Raw genomic sequence first — 24,150 nt, forward strand, 5'->3', positions numbered from 1 at the left:
CCTGTGGGAAGGCAGAGAATGGAGCAGAGTGGGAGACCTAAGGGAGACGCACGTGAGACAGGAGAGGGGACCCAGTGGAACCTGGATGACTGACTCTGATGACAGAGAGGCCCTGGTAACTGATTTCAGTCCAGCTCTTTCTGCTAACATCCCCGTCGCTGACTACGCTGCAAGACGGGAGTACTGATAATTTCAATACAATGAATTTCTGACAGGGCCAATGAGTTAGTATTTGTACAGTGCTTAAGACAGTGTTGGACACAGGAAAAACTAAATAAGCGTTAAGTGTTCTTTTTTTTTTTAAGACAGGGTCTAGCAGGGTCTCCTGCCACAGATGTGCCACCACAGCCGGCTCAGCTGTCATTATTATTATTAACAGGTTAATACTGCCTACAGTGCTACTAGAACCAAGGAAGATAATTATATATAAAAAGCCTGAAGATGAACACAGTGGTGGATGCCCAGCAGCTTAGGAGGCAAAAGGATCACAGGGCCATGTCTAAATAATAAATAAACAGGGATGGGGATGCAGCTCAGTGTGAAGGCCTTGGGTTCAATCCCCAATACTATCCTCCCCCAAAAACAAAACAAACCAAAACCTAAAATATTGTTGCAATATATAGATATGAAATAAACCTAGCATCTCTCTTTCGTATCTATGGTTCTGCATTCATGCTGACACGGGACAGGACGGACAACTGTAGAAACACACGGGGCCCTTGGAGATGCAAGACTAGCCCCTAAAGGAAAGAGACAAAGAGATAACAGTTGAAGCTGTGGGGAAAGGCAGAATTTAAAATTACAGAATCATAGACTTCCGGGAACTAACCCTTTAGGAACTACTGATATTACACGGCTCAATAAGTACTTTCCTCTCAATCCCAACTTACCCAGGCTGGACTTTAAATTCTCCTTGTTCTCTTACCTGGACAACAATCTCTAGTGTATCTAAGATGATTAGGTTTGCTTCAGTAGCCAGATTCCCATCGATTAATGCTTCATGTTCAATCTCTGCTCTTGATCTAATATGAAACAGAGTAAGGAATCATGTTTCTCTCTTTCCTGCTGGATCATGTCTACAGTGCATGATGACAACATTCTGCAGGGGAGGTGGTGCACGTCCGTGACACATCTCAATTCTTTCCTTGTGCCTTCCTCTCCCTCCATCTAATCATATTTACCGTTTTAAGAGCCGTAATTTAAAAAAGACAAAGATGCACAAAAAATGAAAACCTTGAGATCACTCCCAGTATTTGCCTGAACAAAACAGATCAGAGTGGGCTGGGGTTGTAGCTCAGTGGCACTGCACCTAACTGGCAAGCATAAGGCCATGAGTTCAACTCAGTACCAAAAAAATTAAAAAGTTAAAACAAACAAGACCAGAGAAAGGAAACCAGGCAGTGTTGCCCACACTGAGACAGTATGGCTCCCCTCACGCTGTGCTGACCGCAGTGACAGCTCTGTCTCCACAAGAGCACCGTGCACCCAGTGCCGGTGCTGTGCCTGAGCTTTGGACATGCAGTCTTTTTCTGGCCGGCACCGACACGATGGGGCACTATGCATGCTTACACCTTCACGGAAAGCAGTATTTACAGGGTTAGGTTCCAAAGATTTTCAGTATATTTATTTGGGAGAAAATATATCTTTTTCTAAGGTTTCATCTAATTTCCCCTTCTTTTTTTTTTTTTTTTTTTTATTTTTTGGTGGTACTGGGAACCCAGGGCCTTTGCACTGAGCTATAATTCCAGCTCTTTGAGACAGTCTTGCTAAGTGGATATAAGTTGCCTAGCCTGTGCTTGAAATTCCAACCCCGCTATCTCAGCCTCTCAGGGTGAGTCTGAGGCAAATATGGATGAGTCAGTCATCTGTTCTCACAGGTTCTGGGACAGGCAAGCTCCCAAGGTCTAACTTGTAAATTAGATATTGCCAAGAGAAGATGTTCAGCCCTCAACTCAACTCGAGGTTCAGGCCTGGCGCACATGCTGTGGACCCTTGCAGTGAGGAGGGCAGGCCCATGGGGGTGGGCGCATGCTTGTTGGCAGCAGCGGGGCCATCAGTGCCTACTGGCCAGAATCATGGCTTGTCTTTCTGCTATTTTATTTCATGCTCCAGGAGGGCAAAGATTAGTTTTCTAATTTTCTGTAACACTTAAAATATTTCAGTGTGAATAGTTCAGTGAGAGACATAAAATATGTTTAGAAGACAGTGGTTAAATGTGTTTTCCAAGGGAATTTGTTGGATAAATTAGGTTTGCAAATATGTGAGACATGTTGCTTTACTATGCCACATGAAAAGTTTTTCTTTCACATATTTTAACCTAAAATACATACAACTATATATATTTTTTTGGGGGGGCGGGTGGAGACAGGGTCTCACTGTGCAGTTCAGGCTGGCTTCTAATTCACTGTGCAGGCCAGGCTGGTCTCAAACTCGCAGCAATCCTCCTACCTCAGCCTTCCAAGTGCTAAAACTACTGGTGTGTGCCTACATATCTGGCTAAATATAAATATTTTATCTTTCTGGCAGTGCTGGGGCTAGATCTCAGGACTTGTGCATGCTAGGCAAATGCTCTCCAATCTCAGACCTAAACATTCTATCTCCTAAGATCTGAATGTGTAATAAATATAAAATAAAACTACAGGTTTCCTGTTGCATTTTGAAGTCAAACAAGCTCATAAGAAACATAAAGTCGGTTCTATTACTTGTCAAGCTTCTCTGTGTTCTGACGCCAGTGAGTCATGTCCTTTCTCCATCTCAGGTTTTCTTGACTTCCAAAGGCACTGCCAGATGGGCTCCTCTCTGTCAAGCAAATTTCAAAATCAATTCTAAAACATCATTTCATTTAGACGATGCACATGCGTATTTGCAAACATACATGTCATTAATTTTACAGTCATTTTATCCTCTGCACAAGTGAGAAAAACCTAACAATGTTGGTTTTTATTTATATTTTCAGTCATTACAGAAAAAAAATGTATTTACTATATGGGACATTTCTTGAAAAAAAAAACAAAACAAAAAAAACACCCTTTTAAAGAAGCAAAGGCTCTAACACAGACTTTCCGGTGAGGCCGTGCATACTCTGGCCTCTGCAATTTTCCCTACCACCCCCACACGTTCTTGGACCATAGCTCCTTTCCACAGCACTCAAGACAGCAAGAACACAAGCTACTTAAAAACAGAAATGATGTGTATTTTGTGCAGCACTTTACGCCCAGGCCAATAAACCTTCTGCCATACAATGACTGCTCAAAAAGCTTTTGTTCACTAAATGAACAAAATAGAAAGAACTCTTAAAGGAATTACTTCCTTTGTCTACATAACAAGGAAAAGAGGAACAAAAAGGATTTCTTTTAAGAAGTTTCTAGGTTTGGGTGTAGACAGACTGGTATGGGCTTCTTTAAGGAAGGGCAGCGAAATGTCTCAGCCACTGAGAACTGTGGATGAACAAAGATATATACACATTTCAACAAGGGAGTCAGTCAGGTGCCAAGCTTTCAACTAGAAAACTAATGCTCCTTTTTGAGAAAAGAAATGAGATGTCAAATTTGTTGGGAGGATGAAAGAATAATTACAGTAAAAATTCAGCATTCAAAGGGAAATAAAAAACACAGAGTAACACAGTCACTTGTCACAATAAAGGGTCTGTCCCTGTATTCCATTTTCTTTCCCTTTTCATTTTTTCCTTTTTATTTTGAATATTTTGGAGAATTTTATGAAAGCAAACAAAACCTCATACTTCTATTAAGATATTTAGCATAAATGTTTTACCCTATTTTTCTATCTTTGCTTTTTTCTCTAGAAAGTTATTTCTCATTTCTTGAGTTAAAAATGCCTCATGACCAAACGTCTATAAGAAGTATAAAGACTTGATTTTTTCTAAGACAAAAATAATTTCAAATTTTACATTCAAGCAAGGGTGGCTGTCCAAAAGCCCACAGGTTTGAAAGGTAACATATATACATGACACCATTTACATTACAATAGTTAACAGCTCCATTTCCTCTAGAAATATGCCTCAGAAACTGTGGTGGTGTGAGATGAAGACACTGAACTAGAAGCCCAGAGATTTTGAGCCTTTCCTCCAGTCTGTGAGCTTAGGCATTTCTACTTTCTTAATCTAAAAGAAATATAATTATTCATTAAGTTTTGATGATTAAATGACTTAAGTCAAAGTTAATTTTCATACTCTTTTTAGAAAGTTATATATAACTTGCTAGCATGGGCAGCTTGGCAACTTAAAGAGACCCTGTCTTGTTCTGCCGCAAGCACAAGGTCTCAAGCTTGACCCCTGGTACCGCACCCCCAAAAGAGACCCCATCTCATAAACAGGAGGGTGGACTGGAGAGGTGGCCTTCTGAGCCTTTGTGAGCGCCCTGGGCTCAGTCCCCAGCACCACACACAGGAGTCATGTGTGAATGTTTGCGTGATTATTTTTCAATTACAGTTTTCTGATAGGCCATTAGCACAGTTATCATTTATTTAAGTACTGTGTACAGGCTGTGTGTATTTGAAATAATGAAATAAGACAGTCTTTGCCTATAAAGGAATTAATACCATTTTTCACTCTAGTTATATACAGTTTACTATGTACCTCTGAGTTTTCTTTTCATTTATATATTATGTATAATCCTTTTAAAAATTATGAATGTCGAATCCAGGTACAATGTACAAGTATCAGTTGGAGCCCCCGTTTTCATTTCTTTTGGACACAGAAACAGAATTGCTAGATCACACAGTATTTTTATTTCGGAGTGGAAAGTGCTGGGAATGGAACTCTGCACCTCATGCATGCCAGGCACAAGCTAGGCACACTCTGCTACTGAGCTACACCTCCAGCTGCACATATTCGTGCATTGCTTGACTGAGTGATCTTGCTAAGTTGACTGGCTGACCCTGAATATAGTTATTCTCCTGGTTCAGCCTCCAGAGTAGATGTGATCACAGGGTGCACCTAACCTAAATGTTTACTGACAGATGACTGAGCCATGCCCTGATACTAAGCAACTCGTAGTCACAATACTTGTGTGTCACTTTAGAATTTGCACATTTTCACATACAAGGAGTGATAAAAATATACAGTAAATCCCTAAATATTAAAAATTTATCACAGTAAAAGACACATTATCATTAACCCCACTCAAAATCTTCATCCTTACTTCAAACACACTCATCCCTTCATCACTGCTACTTTCTACAGCAATTCTGGAAGTCTTCTTTCCTGAGTCATTACAGGTGTGATAAAAACTATGGTTAGTGGCTGCCAGGTGCTATCCAAAGGAAAGCCAGCATGCAAAAACATGAGAGTGACCTCATTCATCCGCCCTATTCATAAAATCTGTCATCATGCAACTACCGGTTTTTCCCAAGTCAAATTGACAAGGAAAGGTAAACGTGCTGAATTGATTCAGGACATCAAGGCAGCCACAACAGCAAAACTAAACCCAGGAAAAAAGGCTTCCAGACCTGCTTCAGAAAGTGGTAAGAGCAATGGGATAAGTGTGTCCAAAGCCATGGGGGTGGGATCTTGAGAGGGATTAATGGCAAAGTATCTTTTACTGTGATGCTTTTTAAAAATTTCAACCTTCACTATTTTTCAATCATGCCATATACATGACCACTACAAAGTTGACAATATCAGCTAATCACACTGTCCCCTAAAGTCTCAAAACATTCACAAGCAGACAAGGAAGCAGAAGTTGGGAGAATAGGGACTTCGGTGGCTAATGGGAGCAGACCTGGGATCAGAAGCAGGCCTCAGCGCTACTGAGCCCAGCCTGCTCCCTCAGTGAGCCGGCTCTTCCCCACACAGAGCTGATAGGCAGCATTTCCGTCTGATTCACTGTAGACCAGAATGCTGTCAAGGGGAAAAGGAGATTCTATGCAGATGGGCCCCAAGGAAGACTATGGAGCGGTGAGGACAGGTCAGTGCAAGTCACAGCTGCGACACACAGGCCCCTGGGCGGAGCTGGTGATAGGGAAGCTACCCACGTGTCTGGCTGGGTAGGGCATCTGGGAAATCTCTATACTTTATGCTCCACTTTGCTGTGAATCTAAAACTGTTCCCCAAAAAGTCTATTTTAAAAAAGGAGTGGGAAGCGAGGCTATTAATAACCACAGGCAACAGGCATAATAAAGTGAGACTCCTGGGAAGTTCACCCAATGAAAATCAGAATCGCAACTTGTATTTCGGCAGAGAAATTAATTATTCAAGTTAATTCAAAATGACATTTAAAAGTAAAATAGAATTGTCCTGCAGGACTTGTAACCATGACGATCTTAGCATACAATCCAAGGAGATGAAGGTGGTCCTCAGCAGAGGGCAGGCCTGTGCACGTACCCAGCTGGCCGCGGCTGCGGCGCACCATTTCCTGCCTGGCACCTATGCTCCCGAGAATGGCTTCTTCCAGTTTTGCTCTCATGTCTTTTGACTTCTTAAAGGTCAAACTGTTCATTCTTTCAAATACTTTTTTCCCCTAAAATTGAAGCATTACAAGAGGCACTGAGAACATTTTCTTCTTCCTTTTCCACATTATTTCTCATTTCTCTGCAATGGTATCGTGGCCACTTACTTTGTACTCAAAACAAGATACACAGAGATAGAGAAGATCCAGTAGGCGGTTTAGCTGTAAGACCGAGAGATCTGTGAACCATTTTTGCAGAACTGTCTCATCTGCATTCTTGAGAACCCAAAGTAGACAGATCAAGAGGCTCCGACTTGATTCTGCTGAAAAGGTAGTATGCTGTCTGCCACTCTGAAAAGAGAAAGCCGCAGAAGGAGACCAACTGATTATTTCTTGTTTTGTTGGTTGGCAAGTGTTTTCTTCTAAAGACAATAAAATGAAAATCGTTTAAGATGTTTTTAAAAGACCTATTTGCTTTAGATAACATTTGTATCAAACAACCATACAGAACCTTAGAGTTAAGGCTTGAAGTTCAAAGAGATTTTTCTGACAGGAAAAGCTTGTTTTAATCTATGGCAAGATTACCAGCAGATAATAAATAAATAAACGCTCATATGGAACATAATAAATATTGAAAAGAATGTACATGGAATATCAGACATAATGAAAATAAAGGAAAACAGCAGCTCAGAATAGGAGGAGAGTAGAAACAGAAAACTAGAAGAAAACAGCATTCCTCAGGCTTATCTCCAAGCTCAGACACAACGGAGAAAGTCTTAGGTCACAGAAATGCTATGTTCAGGCTTCAGTCTGTGGAATAGCAACTAAAAATTAGAATGTGTTTACAGAACCACCAGCTGGACATGGAACTGCCCCGGTCATCATAAGAGCGCTTTCCGCGCATGCGTAACTTAGCTCCGCAGCAGTGTTACCAAGCAGGCTGCATCGTTTCAGAGTTACGGACAAGAACACAGAATGAGAGCAGCAGCAGTAATGAGGACGATGAAGACAGAGTAAAATCGGAACCATGCTAGACAGTTACTACTTTTTCTTTTTTTTTATTGAGTTTATTGGTACATTCTAGGTACACGATACAGTTACATTCATTACTGGGGTGACTACTTTTTCTTAATTCTCAGTCTTATGATATGATATAAACTATTATTACTTCTGGTTTACAAGTAAGGAAACTGAAGGCTAGTGATAAAGTAGCACGCTCTAAGTCACACCCTAATAGCTGCTGGGGTTTTAGTCCAGGTTATCCAAACTCAAAAGTCTGTGCTCCTCACACATGTCTAAATAATAATGAGAAACCAGAAAAGACAAGCACGCTCGACACCGAGGATGCTCTTGAATGGACTCCCCAGTCTTCGCCCTGTCCTGGATGATGGTAACAGCAGTGGCTGGTGCTTACACAATGCTTGCTCTGGGTGAGGTGGTGCTCTAAACACTCTGTGCACATTAATTTATTTATCCCACCCAACGGCAAGGAAACTGAGCCAGCAGAAGTGGCTCGTAGTAAATGGCAGGACCGGGATTCAAACGCAGAATGTGGCTCCAGAGACCAAGATCTTCAGCACTCTGCCTACTTCCACTCAAGTGACATGCGCAGAGAAGTGCACGCCTAACTACTGTGATATGCCCGCCTCCTCTGACCTGGGCACGGGCAACTTTGACCCTCACTCCTCGTAAGGGAAATGTTCCTTTGTTTTAAATATAGGCAATTTCTATAGCTAAAAGGCACTTTTTATATCAGGTATGCATAAATACACTGAATTTTCAAATACCCATCACTTAGAAATACAATGGAAAATTATTCTGAAACTGACAAACAGGCCTACACACACACACACACACACACACACACACACACTTCTTATACTCCACAGAAACTGTCACAACTACAGTGATGCATTTGGAAGAAAGTTGAACAAACAGGAAAAAAGCTCCATTGTGAAAAGATGTCGGGTTTTCTCCAAAATTTTCCATAGAATCAATGCAATTCAAATAAAAATTCTAGTCAGGGATTTATTGGAAGTTTGATAAACTGATTTTTAAAACTTAATGGCAAAACAAAGGGCCAAGAATGTCCCAGACACTCTTAAGGAAGAACCAGGCGGCATGCTATGCTACCAGATAGCAACATTACTAAAAAGCTAGAATGATGAGGACAGCATGACTGTGGTGCATGGGCAGACAGTTTAGTGGGACAGAAGACAGCCCCAAAACACACTCAGCGTATCTGGAAACGAGATCTGTGATGGGCTGACGCTGTGGCTCAGTGGTAAGAGAGGGAGCTGTTAATGAATGGTGGTGAGGTAAATGATTTCCAACAGAAAAAAATAGGTAGATTCCTGCTTGGTACCACTCTACTAAAACTAAATTCCAGACAAAAATACAATATAAGGACTATTTTATGATTCAGAGATCGGAGACAGTATCTTAGACACCATAAAGCACAGAAAGACGATCACATCTGCCTGTATTAAAACAGAGAACATGCACTTGTTCCCACGAATAAACCGGAAAGGCACACCATCCATTAGTGTCTGCCACACTGAAAGCCAACCCAAGGTCAACTTCCAGAGCAGTCTTTCTCACCCAGGGTTCCGCGGAGAATGAAGCCCAACAAGAAATGAGTCAACGGACCGTTTCTTATTCTCCCAAGGATGGAGATAAATTTATCACCCACAATATCTGTCAGTGGTTAATTCTGAGTTGTATGTAAAAAACAACTCTTTCACAGAAGTCTAACCAGAAGTGGAGGAGGAAGTGGCAGAGCTCTCCGTCTGCCAGGCTGGATGTATAGCTCGGCCTCAGCACTGACAGCCACAGCTTTAGCTTTTAGTTAGTGGCCTGCAGACTGCCAGGGTGTCTCACTCTGCTCTTTCCCATCTGACAAACCTCACCTTCAGAAGCCTTCTCTTCTCACCTCACTTGTCACTCACTTCTGCACCAACTCCTGAAATTCTCCCACGACCTCTGGAACACATGTCAGTCATCAAAAATAAGCAAACAGCTGGGCGTGGTGGCGCACGTCTGTAATCCCAACACTCAGGAGGCTGAGGCAGGAGGATCGCTGTGAGTTCGAGACCAACCTGGGCTACATAGTAAGTTTCAGTTCAGTCTCAAAAAAAAAAAGCAAACCAACCAGAACCTGTGCACAGTACCTTCTCCGAACAGTCCTCTGATCCTGTTCTAGCTGAGAACCTGACTGTGGCCTGGAGGTAGGGCCAGAGAAAGCACCTTGCTTCTCCCTGAGCCCTTCAGCACGCTTCCCCCTGGACAGCACCTCAGTAAAACACATCCCCTGCTCACACATCACTGTTGTCACACACAAGTCCAGAGACAACTAGCCTTTCTTTCACTCTGCAGCTTTCAGCAGACTTTTAGTAATTTCAAGTCTACTTTTTGTGGAAGCCTTTAATGATTTCAATGCTCATATATTTGATTCTCTAGCCTGGTTTTTAGTTCCTAAACAGCTCTTCCAATTACTAGAAATACCACCTGGTACACACACTGACCCCTGCAGCCAAACCCATGTATACCAGCACGGCCCATTCCTCCAATCTCAGACCCCTCCTCTCACAGCAGCACTGCAGCCTTCCACCTCACTGCTTCTTATAAATCTCTCCCACAGTGCACAGCGCCAAGCATTAGCAAGAATATGAAAGAACAAACATTTCCCCATTGTCAGACACACCCAACGTGGTTACCAGTGAAAAGTGAACACCTGAATATCCTCTGGCCCAGAAATTACATCGCTAGCTGTATATCCTAGTTAAATTCTTCCAGAGTGACGTACAAGAATATTTATGACATTTTGTTGTAAGAACCAAGAAATGCAAACACCACAAACACGTAACATATACTACTTTCCTATAATGGGTTGCTCTGATATCATCTGTAATGCAGTGGTGCAAGTTAACGTGAGTCCCTCTTATAAACATATGATGACCAAAAATGTTAAGCCACAGACCCATTCACGATATAGTCATAAAAAGATCAAAAGTACACGAAGATGAACTAAGTTGGTCTGTAATACTGCTGGGGGCTCAGGGTCTCCCAAAGCTCTTTGTTGGAAGCCTGGTCCCAGTGGGCAGCCTTACAGAGCATGTGGGGCCTTTAAGAGGCAGGGCCCACCAGGAGGTCTGACCTGCTCTTCCTCTGCACACACTTTCCCGGAGGCCATCCCAGAGGGACTCAGCCCAGGGCCTAGCACCTCACTGTGGAGCGCCTGACCTCCCACTTTTAGGATCCAAAACTGGAAGCTAAATTAGCTCTTTCCTTTAAAGCTTCACTTACACTATAACAGAATATGAAATAATAAAGAAACTACATAAACTGGGCATGGTAGTGCTACCTGCAATCCCAGTACTCTGGGAGGCTGAAGGAGGAAGATCACAAATCCCAATTCAAGGCCAACCTGGACAACCTAGTAAAGACCATGTCTCAAAGGGGTGGGGGATGTAACTCAGTATAAAGGTCCTGAGTTCAATTCCTAATTAGAACAAAAGGAAAACAAAGAAAAAGAAACTATACACAAATGGCCAAACTGTAAGAAAAGTAAGGAGGGACTTCTGTTTGGGTAATGTTGAAGTAGGTAATTCAAGTTTTTATTTTAATTAAAAGAAACAATAAAACCTAGAAAATTGAAAATAAAGAACAGTCAAATTAAGAACTCCTTGTTTTGAATCAGGTATAGCTAAGGGCACAATCAGATCAAAGAAGACAGATTAAAAGAAACAATCTACCTGAAGCGCTTGTTAACAAAGACATGGGTTATCCAGCCAGGCGTGGTGGCACTTGCTCATAATCCCAGCTACTCAGGAGGGCCGAGGCAGGACTGCAAGTTGAAGGCCAGCCTGGGAAACCTAGCAAGAGTTTGTCTCAAAGTTTAAAAACCAAAATGAATTAAGCTCAGTGGTAGAGCACATGTAGTTCCATCCTCAGGACTGTTGCAAAAATAAACAAACAAACAAACCAAAAATAAATAAATAAATGAGGAAGGAAGGATGGACGGATGACAAATTTGTAGAAGAAAGAGATGTAGAGGACGTAATAAAAAGGACTGGTATATGTTTAGCTGGAATACAAAAAGAGGGGAGAGAATGGAGAAAAGGGTATTTTGGGGCAGGTAAGAGCTCACAACTTCATAGTACTAAGATAAACGCATAGATTTAAAATATAAAACAATAAATATAAATACTAGACTCAGGAGTGAAACTACAGAAAACCAATCCTAGTGCACTAAAGCAAAGAAAAAAGATTATCTTCAAAGAAACAAAGATTAGATCACAGCTGACTTTTCAAAGAGCTGTAAGAGAAATGAAAACACAGTGGGAATATGTCCTCAGCTTGAAAAAGAACCCAGAAAACTCAGACTCTAAAAGTATCTGAAAGACTGAAGCCAAAGAGAAGCATTTCTATTAAGCCCTAGGAGAGTTAACCTCAGGCAAATTCGTAGTACAGAAAATTCTAAGGACATGTTTCATAAAGGAGAAAAACAAAGAGCAAAAATTGTGAACACAGAGGCAAATTTAAATAACTGGTTATGTAAGACAAAGTAAAAATAATAACATCAATAATTACTTGCAGGGTTTAGTAGTACATACAAGTAAAAATGCTTGTGAATCATATGTAAATTGGGAGAGATAAAAGCAACTTGTTATAAAATCTTACCATTAACCAGCATGAAAGCAAAGATATTATTAGCATTAGATTTGATAATTTAAAAAAGCATATTTGGGTTTTCTAATGTAATCACAAAAAGAATAGAAAGAAACTGTACAATTTTCAAACTAGTACAAAGAACAAGCAGAATGAGGAAAGAATAGAATCTTCATTCTATATGTAATCTATATAGAATCTATATCTATATATATAATTCTATATATAATCTATATATAGATTATATATATCTATAATTCTATATATAATCAAAAAGTTAATAAGACAAAATGAAACAGTGAGACAATATAAAGTTGAATATAAAAGGTAAAGTACATTAAAATTAATTATACTAAATATGAATAAGTTAAAAACTGAAGTAAAAGGAAAAGACAACACGGCTAGATTTTAAAACATAAGACAAATTCTAACTATATACTGTTTATACAAGACACACCTAAAACAGGAATATAAATATATTAGAGGTGAAAAGATGAAAAAGTCGTATTACATGTTACTAGGCAAAAGAAACCTACAGTGGCTAACCTAATTTTTAAAATAGCACCATAGTTCATATGTTGATAAATGACACAACCCACCAAAAATATATAACAATTTAAGACATGTTAGAAAAAGAACATTAATGTAAACCCAAAGAAAAAAGATCACAGCACATATATACAATACATATCTTAGAATCAGGACACAAAAGGGTACCGACTCTGATAGAATGACATGGAGAAAAGACAGAACCCCATTTGTAGTGGGAATATAGTAAGAAAAAGTAGGCAAAATTTAGAGAAGGCCAAGATGATTTAAATAAGAATAAAGGACACATCTAGCACAGCATAACTAAACATAAAAATGTCCATCTCATTGATAAATGAGATTTTTCTGCATAAAAGACAAAAAGCCAGGTGCTAAGAATTAAACAACTGGAATCAGAGGTAAATTCTCTTATCATCCAATTATGCTAAAATCAGAATAAAAAAGTCAGAAATGTTTATGACTAGAAATTTTAAAAGAAAAGCAACTTCTTAAATACCCAAAAAGTCTAACATAAAATCATAATGTACTTTAAAGATATTTTGAACTAAATAATGAAAATACAACACAAAAACTATGGCATACAACTAAAACAATAATTAAAGAAAAAGTTAAAGATTTAAACCATACATCAAACTGTGGTATTTAAAGAATTAAGGCACAATGTACAGGCTTAAAATACCTAACAAAAAAAGGGTGAAAACTGACTTAAGCATCAATCTCAAGAAGTTAGAAAAAGATCATTAATGTAAAACCAAAGAAACAAGAATAAAATAAATAATAAACATTTAAAAAGTGAGGATCAATAGCACCCCAATTGGTATTTTATAAAGATACATTTCTAATTTCTGAAGAGAAAATTAAGAGAAGGAACGGTACAAAGGCTTGCCAGAAGTGATAAAGTTTATATCTACTATGGATAATACAGACATTAAGTTTGAATAAATATGCCATAAATATGAATAAATTTCTTCTAGAAAAACATTTATAAAAAAAGTTTAAGAAGAAATAGAAAACATAGTCTTACAGCCTCAGGAGAAATTAAACCAATAAAGTGAGTCAGCCTTGTGTGGGGCCATGCTAATCTTTTCTGTGTTGTTCCAATTTGACTGTATGTGCTTTTGAAATGAGCACAACAATTTTAAAACTTTCAAAGAAATCAAAACCAAAAAAGTTCAGGCACAGATGGCTTCACCCACAAGTTCTCCAAATATTTCAGGAAGAAATAATTCTAATCTTGAACAAGTACTGGAAAAAAAAACCCAGAATATAAGATGAAACTTATTTGAATTCGCTCTTAAATTTGATTGATTCTCAAACCTTAGAACATCATGAGATGGAAAAGTTATAGGCAATTTTAATTATGAACATAAATAACAAAACAAAATATTAGCAAACCAAATACATCAATACACAATCATAAAAAAGCTGAATTTAATTCAGGATTTCAAGGTTGCTTGAAGAACAGAAAATCAACTTAACCTTAAAAAAAAAAAGATTAAAAAGCAAAATAATATGTCCATATCAGTGAATAAAAGAAAAGTCTTTAATAAAAGTCAACAAGTATTCCTGATTAAAAAACAAAATCTGCTGGGTGTGGTGGTGCACACCTGTAGTACCAGCGGCTCAAGAGCTTGGGGTGGAAGGATCACAAGTTCAAGCCCAGGTTGGGCAACTTAGTGAGACCCTGCCTCAAAATAAAAAATAAAAATGGCGGGAATTTAGCTCAGTGCTCCCTGGGCCCAATCCTGATTCTCACAAAAACAAAACAGAAGAAAATAAAACAGCACCTCTTAGCTAGGCATGTAGTTTAGTGGAGAGCACTTGTCTAGCATGCATGAGGCACTGGTTTGACACCCGGTACTGCAAGGAAAACAGTAAAAAACAACAGTCTTCATAAACTAGGAAAAAGAAACGTATTTCCATAATATGAGGTGTTTTATTTAATTGATTTTGTTATTCGATGAAACTCTACAAGCTGTGCTGGAGAGGCTGTGGGGGCAAAAGGAGCCCTTCTACACTGTTGCTGAGAATTAAGCTAGCACAATCACTATAGAAATCTGTGTGGAGATTAAAGACATCATATTACAGTGACACAAACACTGAGAACTGAGAACTGAGGGGGCAGACTGGGAACTGCAAAGGTATCTGCAATGTTTTATTTCTCAGACTGGGCAGCGGGTACACTGCTGTTTTGTTTATAGCAACACAATCTTGGAAGTGGCTTATATGCCCATCAACAGATGAATGGATAAAGAAAATGTGGTCTTTATACACAATGAAGTGCTACTCTGCCATGAAGAAAGATAAACTTGAGTCATTTGTGAGGAATGTACACACGTTGAGACCATGATGTTAAGTGAAGTAATTTAGACACACAAACTTAAATATCACATGAGAAACACAAAGTAAAAATAAAAAGCAAAATAAAAGATAATAAGAAGTAAGGAGAGAGAACTTTCTCAAATGGGAAAGGGATCAAGAGATGGAAGGGAGGGGAGGAAGGGCAGGGAATAAAAAGAAGAAAGATATGTTACCTATATGTACTAGCTCCACACAAAGAATGTAAACACTGTGTATTGCAAACACAGACTAATAAAAATACAGTTTAAAAAATCCAAAAATCTCTGCAGAAATACAGAAGAGCCAAAAAGTAGGCAACAATCTTTTAAAAAATGTATAAGGATTTAATGTGCATGACAGACGGTGCAGGGGCAGTACATCAGAGCAGTAAAAAATGCTCTTAATAAATGGTGTTGAGATAATTTGGTATAATACACAAAATAAATGATTCTGGATACCCCAAATTACACTGAACACACACATACACACACACACACACACAAATCACTTGTAAGTAGATCTTAGAATTACATGCAAAAGGAAGAACAAAAAAAGCATTTAAAAAATAACAGCAAACTATCTTCAAAATTTTGAAGAGGGAAAAATTTCTTAAGGTACACAACATAATTTGACAAATTTTAAGCACTTTAAAATTAGGTAGTTTAACCACCAAATTCAACACCAAGTATGTATGAAAAAGCCAGCCACAGACCACTACTTGAATCCCAATCATCAATGGCCTTACCCAGAACAAACTTATGCAAATCACTAGACAGAGGTAGACAAAACAATGGAAAACAGAAAAACTTTACATACTTCTAAAAAGAAAATCTAAATGTCAACATACATACGGAAAAAATAAACCTCATAGGGACCTGGGATGTAGCTCAGTGGTTCCTCCACCTGCCTCGCAAGCACAAGGACCCAAGTAGGATCCCCAGCACCAAAAATAAATAAGTAAACAAACAGACAAACCTTGTAAGCCACTGGGAAAAAGAAAACTGAGATACAACTGTAAATTATTAGATTGCCAAAAATTAAAAGTCTCACAATTTTAAGTACTCAAGAACACGGCAAAGAATGGGAACTGTCATACTGCAGGTACAAGTACAGAGTGAGATAAAGCTTTGGAAAATAGGTGGGCATAATCTGGTATAGATGAAGATATATGTATTTTGTCCATCAATTCCATTTCTAGGAAATACGCTAAATACAAACATGTGCACACAGGACAGATATGAAACAAAATGCATTAATAGCAACCAAGTATCAAAAGTTACTTATACATTTACCACACAATGAATTAATCAAATATCTATAGTCAAACAATGAAGTATCAGACATAAATGAACATCAGTAAATTGTAGCTATTTATGACACCGATGAACATTAAAAACATAATGTAAAACCAAACTCTGCAATTTAGGGATAAAAACATAACCTATAAATGAAGTGAAGTAATGATTTCCTTTGTCAGGAGCAGGGCAGCCCCTTGGGACTGAGGCTGAGCAAGAGTGGGCTGAGGGTTTGTGGTGAGCAGCTGAGGCCCTCACTCATCCAGAGGTCATTACAAAGGTACTCATTTTCTGTGCTTTAGAAATGTGTTCACTTTTGTTCACGTACTTTTTCATAGGTAATATATTTCACGTAAGTTTTTTTTTTTTGGTATGGGGAGATCGAACTCAGGACCTCACACTTGCCAGACAGGCACTGTGCCACTGAGCTAAATCTCTAGCCCAAGAAAGATTTTTTAAAATGAAAAGGGTAATAAAATTGGGTATAGTGGTAATTTTGAGGGGAGAGAGGACAGAACTGAGAGGGGAAGACTGGGAACTGCAAAGCTATTTGCAATGTTTTATTTCTTAGACTGGGAAGCAGGTACACTGCTGTTTTCTTCTATTTTTAAGTTTTGACCATGTATCTCACATATTTTTATATGCAAAACGGTACCAAAAGCACAACTCAGAAGAAAAACCAACAAGCTGTAATTAATTAAATTTAAAAACTTTTAGGCCTGGGGATTTAGCTCAGTGGTTCTGCCGCCTGCCTTGCAAGTGAAAGGATCCAAGTTTGATCCCCGGTACCAAAAAATAAATAACTAAGTAAAATAAAAATTTTTGCACCTTCATATATCTGATTGCACCAATTCAACCAAAATCTCTGAAAAGAATTTAGCCTTTTATTGTTGCATAGAAAATGATTTGTGAAAGTGGGAAGGGTACGGGAAAGGAAATAAGGGAAAAGAAAAATAACATGAGAAAATGAATAAATGGAAATAAAGTGTTTGTAAAAGGGAAGGGAGGAGAGGCTGAAGGAAGGGAAGGGATAAGGGGAAAAAATGAGGAAGAAGACCTGTCATGTAAAGGTACAAGATCCAATGATGAATATAACTGCACTGTATACCTAAAATGCACCAATAAACTCAATGAGAAAAGAAAAAGAAAAAAGAAAAAGAAAATAATTAGCGAATTGGATTGATGTAGTGACTTGTCTACAAATGCCTCACTCTGTGCTGACTCCTAGTTTCAGGGTTAAGAATCATGTTTGGAAAGGTGCAGGTGGGCCTGTCATGCTGCAAATTCCATGACTTTTATGGCAGCAGCAACCACAACTTATCCTTCAGAAGGCAGCTGCATAGAGCTGATAAGATAGAACATTAAACATCTTATCAATTTTAATAAATTTCTTTGTTTTTTTTCTTTTTTTGTTTTTTTGAGACAGGGTCTCACTATGTAGTTGAGACTGACCTGGAACTCACTATGTAGCCTAGGCTGGTCTCGAACTCACAGCGATCCTCCTGCCTCAGCCTCCGCAGTGCTGGGATTACAGGTGTGCGCCACCACGCCCAGCAATTTCTTTGTTTTTCTGACACAGTCTTATAATGTAGCCCAGAGTGGCCTCAAACTCACAATCCTAGTGCCTAACTCTCCAGAGTGCTGAGATTACAGGCGTGTGCCACCACACCTGACTCATAAAGGGAGAATGTATTTGCAAATTACATATCTGATAAGGGTTTTATATCAGAATACTTTGAAGAACTAGATTTCAATTCCATGACAAGACAAATAACATAATTTAAAAATAACAAAGGATTGGAATAGACTTTTCTCCTAAGAATACAGAAAGACGTGCCAATGAGCCATGAAAAGATGCTTAACAAGCAAAATCAGATCCTTAGGGAAATGCAAATCAAAATAGCGGCACTAAACATGACTACAACCAGGAAGACAGTGAACAAGGGTTGGTAAGGATAGGGAGACTAGGAACTCATGTTCATTGCGTGAGCGAATGAAAACTGGTGCAGCCACACTGGGAAGAAATCAAATTCAAAAATTTCTTAAAATGTTAAACAGAGATGTCATGTGACCAGCAAATTTACTTGTAGATTGTCGGAAACCAGAGGAGAACCGAGGACTGACTGGCCTCTTCGGCGAGCACCAAGGAGAAGGCAGCATTCATGGGTGACTGCATATCGCAGGTGCCAGGAAAAAGCTCCGACAGCTGAGGCTAAGTTGTTCCAATGGACATGGGAGAGCAGAGGACTCTTGTGTTACTTTGATCGCTCGTGTGCACGTTTGGGTGAGTAAAGGTGAGCGAGCAGACAGCAGGGCTCCTCTAGAGCAAGAAGCCCCGGCTGCCGCACACTGACTGACTACGTATCGCTTTGCCACTTGTCCTGTTCACCCCCGTCAGGCACAACACAGCAGCGGGTCTACGTCTCTCAGCAAGGCCGGCACGTGGGTCGGCTACAGGCGTAGGGCTCAGCTACATAGGTATCTAGCAGAGTTGAAAACAGGTGCATACGGGATTTAGACATAAATGTTCCCTGGGCATTATTCCTACAGCCACAAAGTGGAAACAATCCAAATGTTGGTCATCTGACAAACGGATAAAGTTTTGGTGAGTCAAGTTAATGGAATAGTAGCACTACTGCAAGCTACAACAGGGATGGGTGAACTTCAAAGACACTCTGCTTGGTGAAAGAAGCCAGACATAGAAGATCACATGGTGTCATTTCATATCCATGAAACGTCGAGAATAGACAACACCGTAAGTAGGTTAGTCAAGTCTAATGTTGGGGTTGGGAAGACATGGGGAATGGCTAGACATAAAGGTTCTTTTCAGAATGATGAAAATATTCTTAAATCAGCTTGCAGTAATGGCTATGCAACTATACTAAAAACCAGTATGCTATATACTTAAAATAGATGAATTTAAAATTACAAAACTATTCAGCTATCAAGCCAAGCACAGTAGCTTCCATAAAATGTTAGTGTATTTTTCTAAAACAGGGTTACTTAGAACACGTAGAACATGAACTTGCTCTACTGACAGTCTGTCTGCTTCCTTTCTTTCCTATCTTTGTCCCCCTTCAAGGGACAAAAAGTGCAAGGACACAGCATCAGTTTGTAAAACATGAACAGTATAACCCTTCACAAAGTAAGAAATACTCTCAATTGGGCCAGGAATTTGGCTCAGTGGTGCCGCTGCCTGCTTTGCAAGCATAAGGTCCCAAGATTGAGTCCCTGTACCAAAATAAATAATTAATCAAATTTTTAAAAACCTCTCAATTGCTAAGTTGAGAATATTTCTTCAGGCTGATAATGTATAAAATTAATTTAAAAAATTAAATAGGGGCATTTTCAATATTCTATGTAACATAATGCAGGGCTGTATCCCATAACACCTTGAGGTGATAGCTTTTAAAACAACTGTACAAGAGAGGCAATTTTCTGGGAATTTTTGTTTCCATACAACAAATAAAGCTCAGAGCACCTTTGCATCAGCTAATAGTTATTTAAGGACAATTCCCTGTAAATATTTGTCTTTCCAGAAAAAAGTCTGTAGGAGGATTGTTTTACCGTGGCTGTGAGGAGGAAACTGCCAGGTCTTGTCAGCTGAGGCACTGAGGTCCCTGCGATTGCCATGGCAACCGTCTGGCTAATCATGTTTCCACTCTCACTTTCACAGTCCTCAGTGGTGGTGCAAAGCGGTCTTCCACGTTGATTGTGAGTTTCTGAAGGGACAAGAAGGAACAAAATTGGTTAGCTCAACTAACAGTTCTTGAGCACCCAAGTTCTCTTCCTATCCCTCATCATTCTTTAAAATAAAAACAGCACGTACAGCCAGCCCTTGAACAATCCTGAGTTGGGGGCAAGGCCCGCAGTTGGGAAATCCAGGTGAAACTCTGCCTCCCCAACAGCTTGCCTACACATAGCTCGCTCCTGACTGGAGCCTCACCAGTAACAGCAATGGCTGTGTAACATGTACATTGTATGTGGCCTATATTACAGGGAAAACGAACCAGGAAAGACCACCTTTCACTACAACACATAACCAACCAACCAGAGGAACCACTCCTTCCTGCCGAGGTGACTGGTGTCACACAGCACTCACAACTTGAACTCTTTGTAATGGCAACAAGAGGTGGCTACAAAATTACTGCAGTAGTACAGTAATTACAAACATTAATTCCATGCAGTTATGACTTAATGCTGCATTTTTTTCATCTATCCATCTATCCTATGGTACTGATGGTCTAACTCAGGGGCACTCTAAAATGAGCTATATGCCCAACCAGTTCTGTAAAATTCTTTTTTGAGACAGGAACTCAGAGTTCCCCAGGCTGGACTCAAACCTGAAATCCTCCTGTTCCAGCCTCCCCACTGGTGGGATTAGTTAATACTGTATCTTTCTGTTTGTCTACAGTTCACACATGTAGATGGCACCAGTCTGTGTGATGTACAGTCTGTGTGCATAAATTTGATACATTTAACTTTTATAATAGATTTCTGATTATTTTAGAAAGTAAATGATAAAATAAACTATTACCCATATGTATGTCATATACTCACAAGATTCCTGAGTTTTCCTCACATAGACCCTTCTAGCTTATGTTTTTTTTTTTTTTTTTTGTCAAATGGTTGTAAATCTAAAAAAAAGCCTATAAATGGACCTGAATGGTTCAAACTTGCTTAGTTTAAGGCCCAAGTGTAATATTTATCAGTAGAATTACTTCTTCTAAATGTTTCAAACGTTAACTCATTTCTACAGTAATAATTTGTACTTTGCAGAGATCTTTAATGTAATATAGATATAACATTTCCACCTTCAGGTAAAGACACCCATGTTAGCAGTCAAAATCCTGCAATGACTATACTCACCTAAACTTGCCCATCAGCTCCTTCAAGGCCCATGGTTACCTCTGCAGCACTGGCACCTGCCAAAGCGCTTAATGCATGGCAGGGACGCCGGAAATATGCTTAATTTGATTGAACTGAAGTACTTTAATGGGTTAATAACTAGTTTAAATTCTTTCATTTGCCTTACTGAAAACATTTTAGCAACCTAAATTCTAGATTTAAGTAAATTCTAAACATTTGAAGCAAAAGGAATAAAATTTTGTGAGTTCCAGTTTTTTGTTGTTGTTTTTTTGATTTTTTTGGTACTGGGGATCGAACTCAGGACCTTGCGCTTGAGAGGCAGTCGGAGGTACCACTGAGTTAAATACCTGGCCCTGTGAGTTCCAGTTTTTAAGAAGTAACATAACTTTAATTTATTAACCTAGTATTGGCAATTATGCGTAATTCTTGATATTTGGGTGAATCTGAATCTCAACTATATACAAATATAACTGACAATGAAGGTAGTAAATACCTGTCACATTTTGTTTTTTTTTTTTAAAGATGCATAATTAAATTAATAAAAGAACATACAGGAATCTTGTACCAAAGTCCCTCACACAGTCAAAAAGTTTTTCAGAAATATGATTAAATATTTACAATTAACTTTATCAGTGTCCATGTCCTTATGTTTTTTTTCCTAAAATACAATCTTTACCCTTGAGATACTTTTAACACCCACAGACAATGAGCTTTAAAGCCTGCCCCATTACACTAAGTACCTGTGAAGTCATATAGCTGAGGTACAGTTTCCATGATGATGCCAATCAGAGGCAGATACAACATGGCCACGCGAGCTTTGATCTGAGGGTCAGAGTACCTTGGGTCAGAGTCGTGACTAGACAGTAAATTGTGCACCATATTGATGACTTTCTTATGCAATCCAAACAGTCTATTTAAAAAGAAGAGATGAAGAAAAAGTAGTAAGGTCACAGAGATTAGTTAGTATCTTTAAAATAAACAGTAAGTCATGGTATTTAATTTTGTGCAATTTCTTAACTGTGCCATTTATCTGCACACATTCCTAGAAAATGTTTCTCATTTTAAATAAAGTGATTAAAAATATAAAAGTGTATATATCTACATGGGTTTGATTACAGAAACTAATAAAGTATTCTCTAAATAATGAAAAAAAGAATAAGATAAGACTATAAGAGCAAGAAGCAATTTTAAATATGTTCGGGGACCATTTTCATCTCCACAGAATTTTCTTTCCGTTTTAGTTTTATTTTAGGGTTCCCTATTTTTAATATTCATACAGAGATTTCTTTAACTGAAATACCGAATAGTTTCTTTGGTGCGAAAACTATAATAGTACACAGAATCCTAATGAGATAATTCATAATGTGAAATAGGAAGTAAAGGGCTAAAGGTGTAGGGAAAGTGGGAAGGGTGGGGGAAAGGTAATAAGGGAGAGGAAAAAAATATGAGAAACTGAAAAAATGGAAATAAAGTGTTTATAAATGGGGAGGGGAGGAGGGGGTGAAGGGAGGGCAGGGATAAGGGGAAAAAAATGAGAATCAAGACCTATTATGTAAAGGTACAGAATCCCAATGATGAATGTAACTGTATTGTATACCTAGACTGTACCAATAAACTCAATTTAAAAAAAAAAGAATTTAGGAAAAAGGAATTACTATACAAATTCACCTACATGTAAAAGGGAACATTTCGACATTAACTCATTAGTGCATCTGAGTATTAAAGAACTTCAGAAAACCTATAGTAACATTTTTTTTAAAAAGTAAATTGTAAATAGCTTTAACTTTATCTCACCAAATCAGATCACTTCACATTTACCAAAATAAATTATTTCCTTCTCTGAAAGAAAACCCTTCTACCTGATGTATCTTATAGTCCATAGGCTGACATCTTGCACATACATCTCATGTGGACCCCTGGGGTTTTTCTAGCTCCCAGTCCCCCTCTCAGTTTCAACTGGTCTGATGAATATACTAGCAGGGGTCTCACCTCCACACACTCTTGTCGCTGTTCTTAGCCTGAAGACACGTGGATTATGTAAACCATTCTAATTAAAAATTCATCCACTCCAGTGTCACTGTCCCTAAGCTGCACCCTGAAGAAGTTTCAGATTTCACTCTTTTCCTGATAATCAATCTCAATAGAAGTTCTTATCTCCAACTTCTTCTCTTAGGAAGGAAAGAGCATTCTGAATTTGCTCTGGCCAAGTATTTTAACAGATGCCCACCTCTATCCTTCCATCTTTCCTTTTTGTCTCAGAAAAGCAGCTTCGCTATATGGTCGACAGCTTCAACACCTCCCCTCCCTGAGTTCTGCCATCTTTGCTCAGTGGTTCTGGTGCCTGCCTCGCAAGCACAAGGACCTGAGTTTGATCCCCGGTACCATAAATAAATACAAATAACCAAAACCATCCTAACATATCTAGTAAAAATATGACAGTATATACTCACATGATTGAGCTAGATCAGTTGTTAAATAAAGAGAATATGTTTAGACAAATTGTTTTCAGAGTGACATTTCCCCAAGAGTGGACTCCAGTGTTTTTGTTTTGTTTTTTTTTCAGATGACCTCATACTCACTTGTCAAGCGTTGAAGGGTGGGAGGCCTAGACGTTTACCTGTGGATCTGCACTCTATCAGTCTGCACACACCCCACCCAACCCTCCATGACACCCATGCAACACTCCTCACACCCTTATAGTTCTGCAGAATGCAGGGAGAAAACCACTTCTTTAAAGCATATTCCAAACATAGGAGGTTGCCATTTTTTAAAACGTGCAGTGTTTCATTTGCAGAATACTAGGCCTTTTCAAATTTACGTCCCTAACATATTACTAAGAACTTTACAAACCTCTTTTATCCCCTAAATAAGTCAGAGAACACCTGTAAAACCTGCATAAGGGTATCTCTTTTTGTTTTCTTGAGATTTTATATGAAGTTATACTGCATTATAAACTTCAATTTTACCCAAATGAATTACTGTTATATGGATTTTTTTTTTTTTTTTTTTTTTTTTTTTAATAA

General features: G+C 38.8%; 1 protein-coding gene and 1 pseudogene across 9 annotated transcripts in view; both read right to left on the bottom strand.

Annotated features, from left to right (window-relative positions):
• Dock7 (dedicator of cytokinesis 7) overlaps positions 1–24,150 on the bottom strand; it is a 172,219-nt gene that overhangs the window by 39,370 nt on the left and 108,699 nt on the right. For all 9 annotated transcript variants that reach the window (XR_004515065.1, XM_010605047.2, XM_010605046.2 and 6 more), the window contains 6 exons: positions 21,868–22,037; positions 19,826–19,980; positions 6,573–6,755; positions 6,341–6,476; positions 2,703–2,799; positions 926–1,022 (listed from right to left, as the gene is read on the bottom strand). Coding sequence is in view for 8 of the 9 variants with exons in the window: in XM_010605047.2 (XP_010603349.1) it covers positions 926–1,022; positions 2,703–2,799; positions 6,341–6,476; positions 6,573–6,755; positions 19,826–19,980; positions 21,868–22,037 (838 nt within the window). In the remaining variant the exon portion in view is untranslated. The remainder of the gene's footprint in view (positions 1–925; positions 1,023–2,702; positions 2,800–6,340; positions 6,477–6,572; positions 6,756–19,825; positions 19,981–21,867; positions 22,038–24,150) is intronic.
• On the bottom strand, positions 13,657–13,754 carry LOC117284041 (annotated as a pseudogene).

The sequence above is a fragment of the Fukomys damarensis genome, unplaced genomic scaffold, assembly GCF_012274545.1.
Source record: "Fukomys damarensis isolate Sample0158 unplaced genomic scaffold, DMR_v1.0_HiC HiC_scaffold_33, whole genome shotgun sequence".
Lineage (NCBI taxonomy): Eukaryota > Metazoa > Chordata > Mammalia > Rodentia > Bathyergidae > Fukomys > Fukomys damarensis.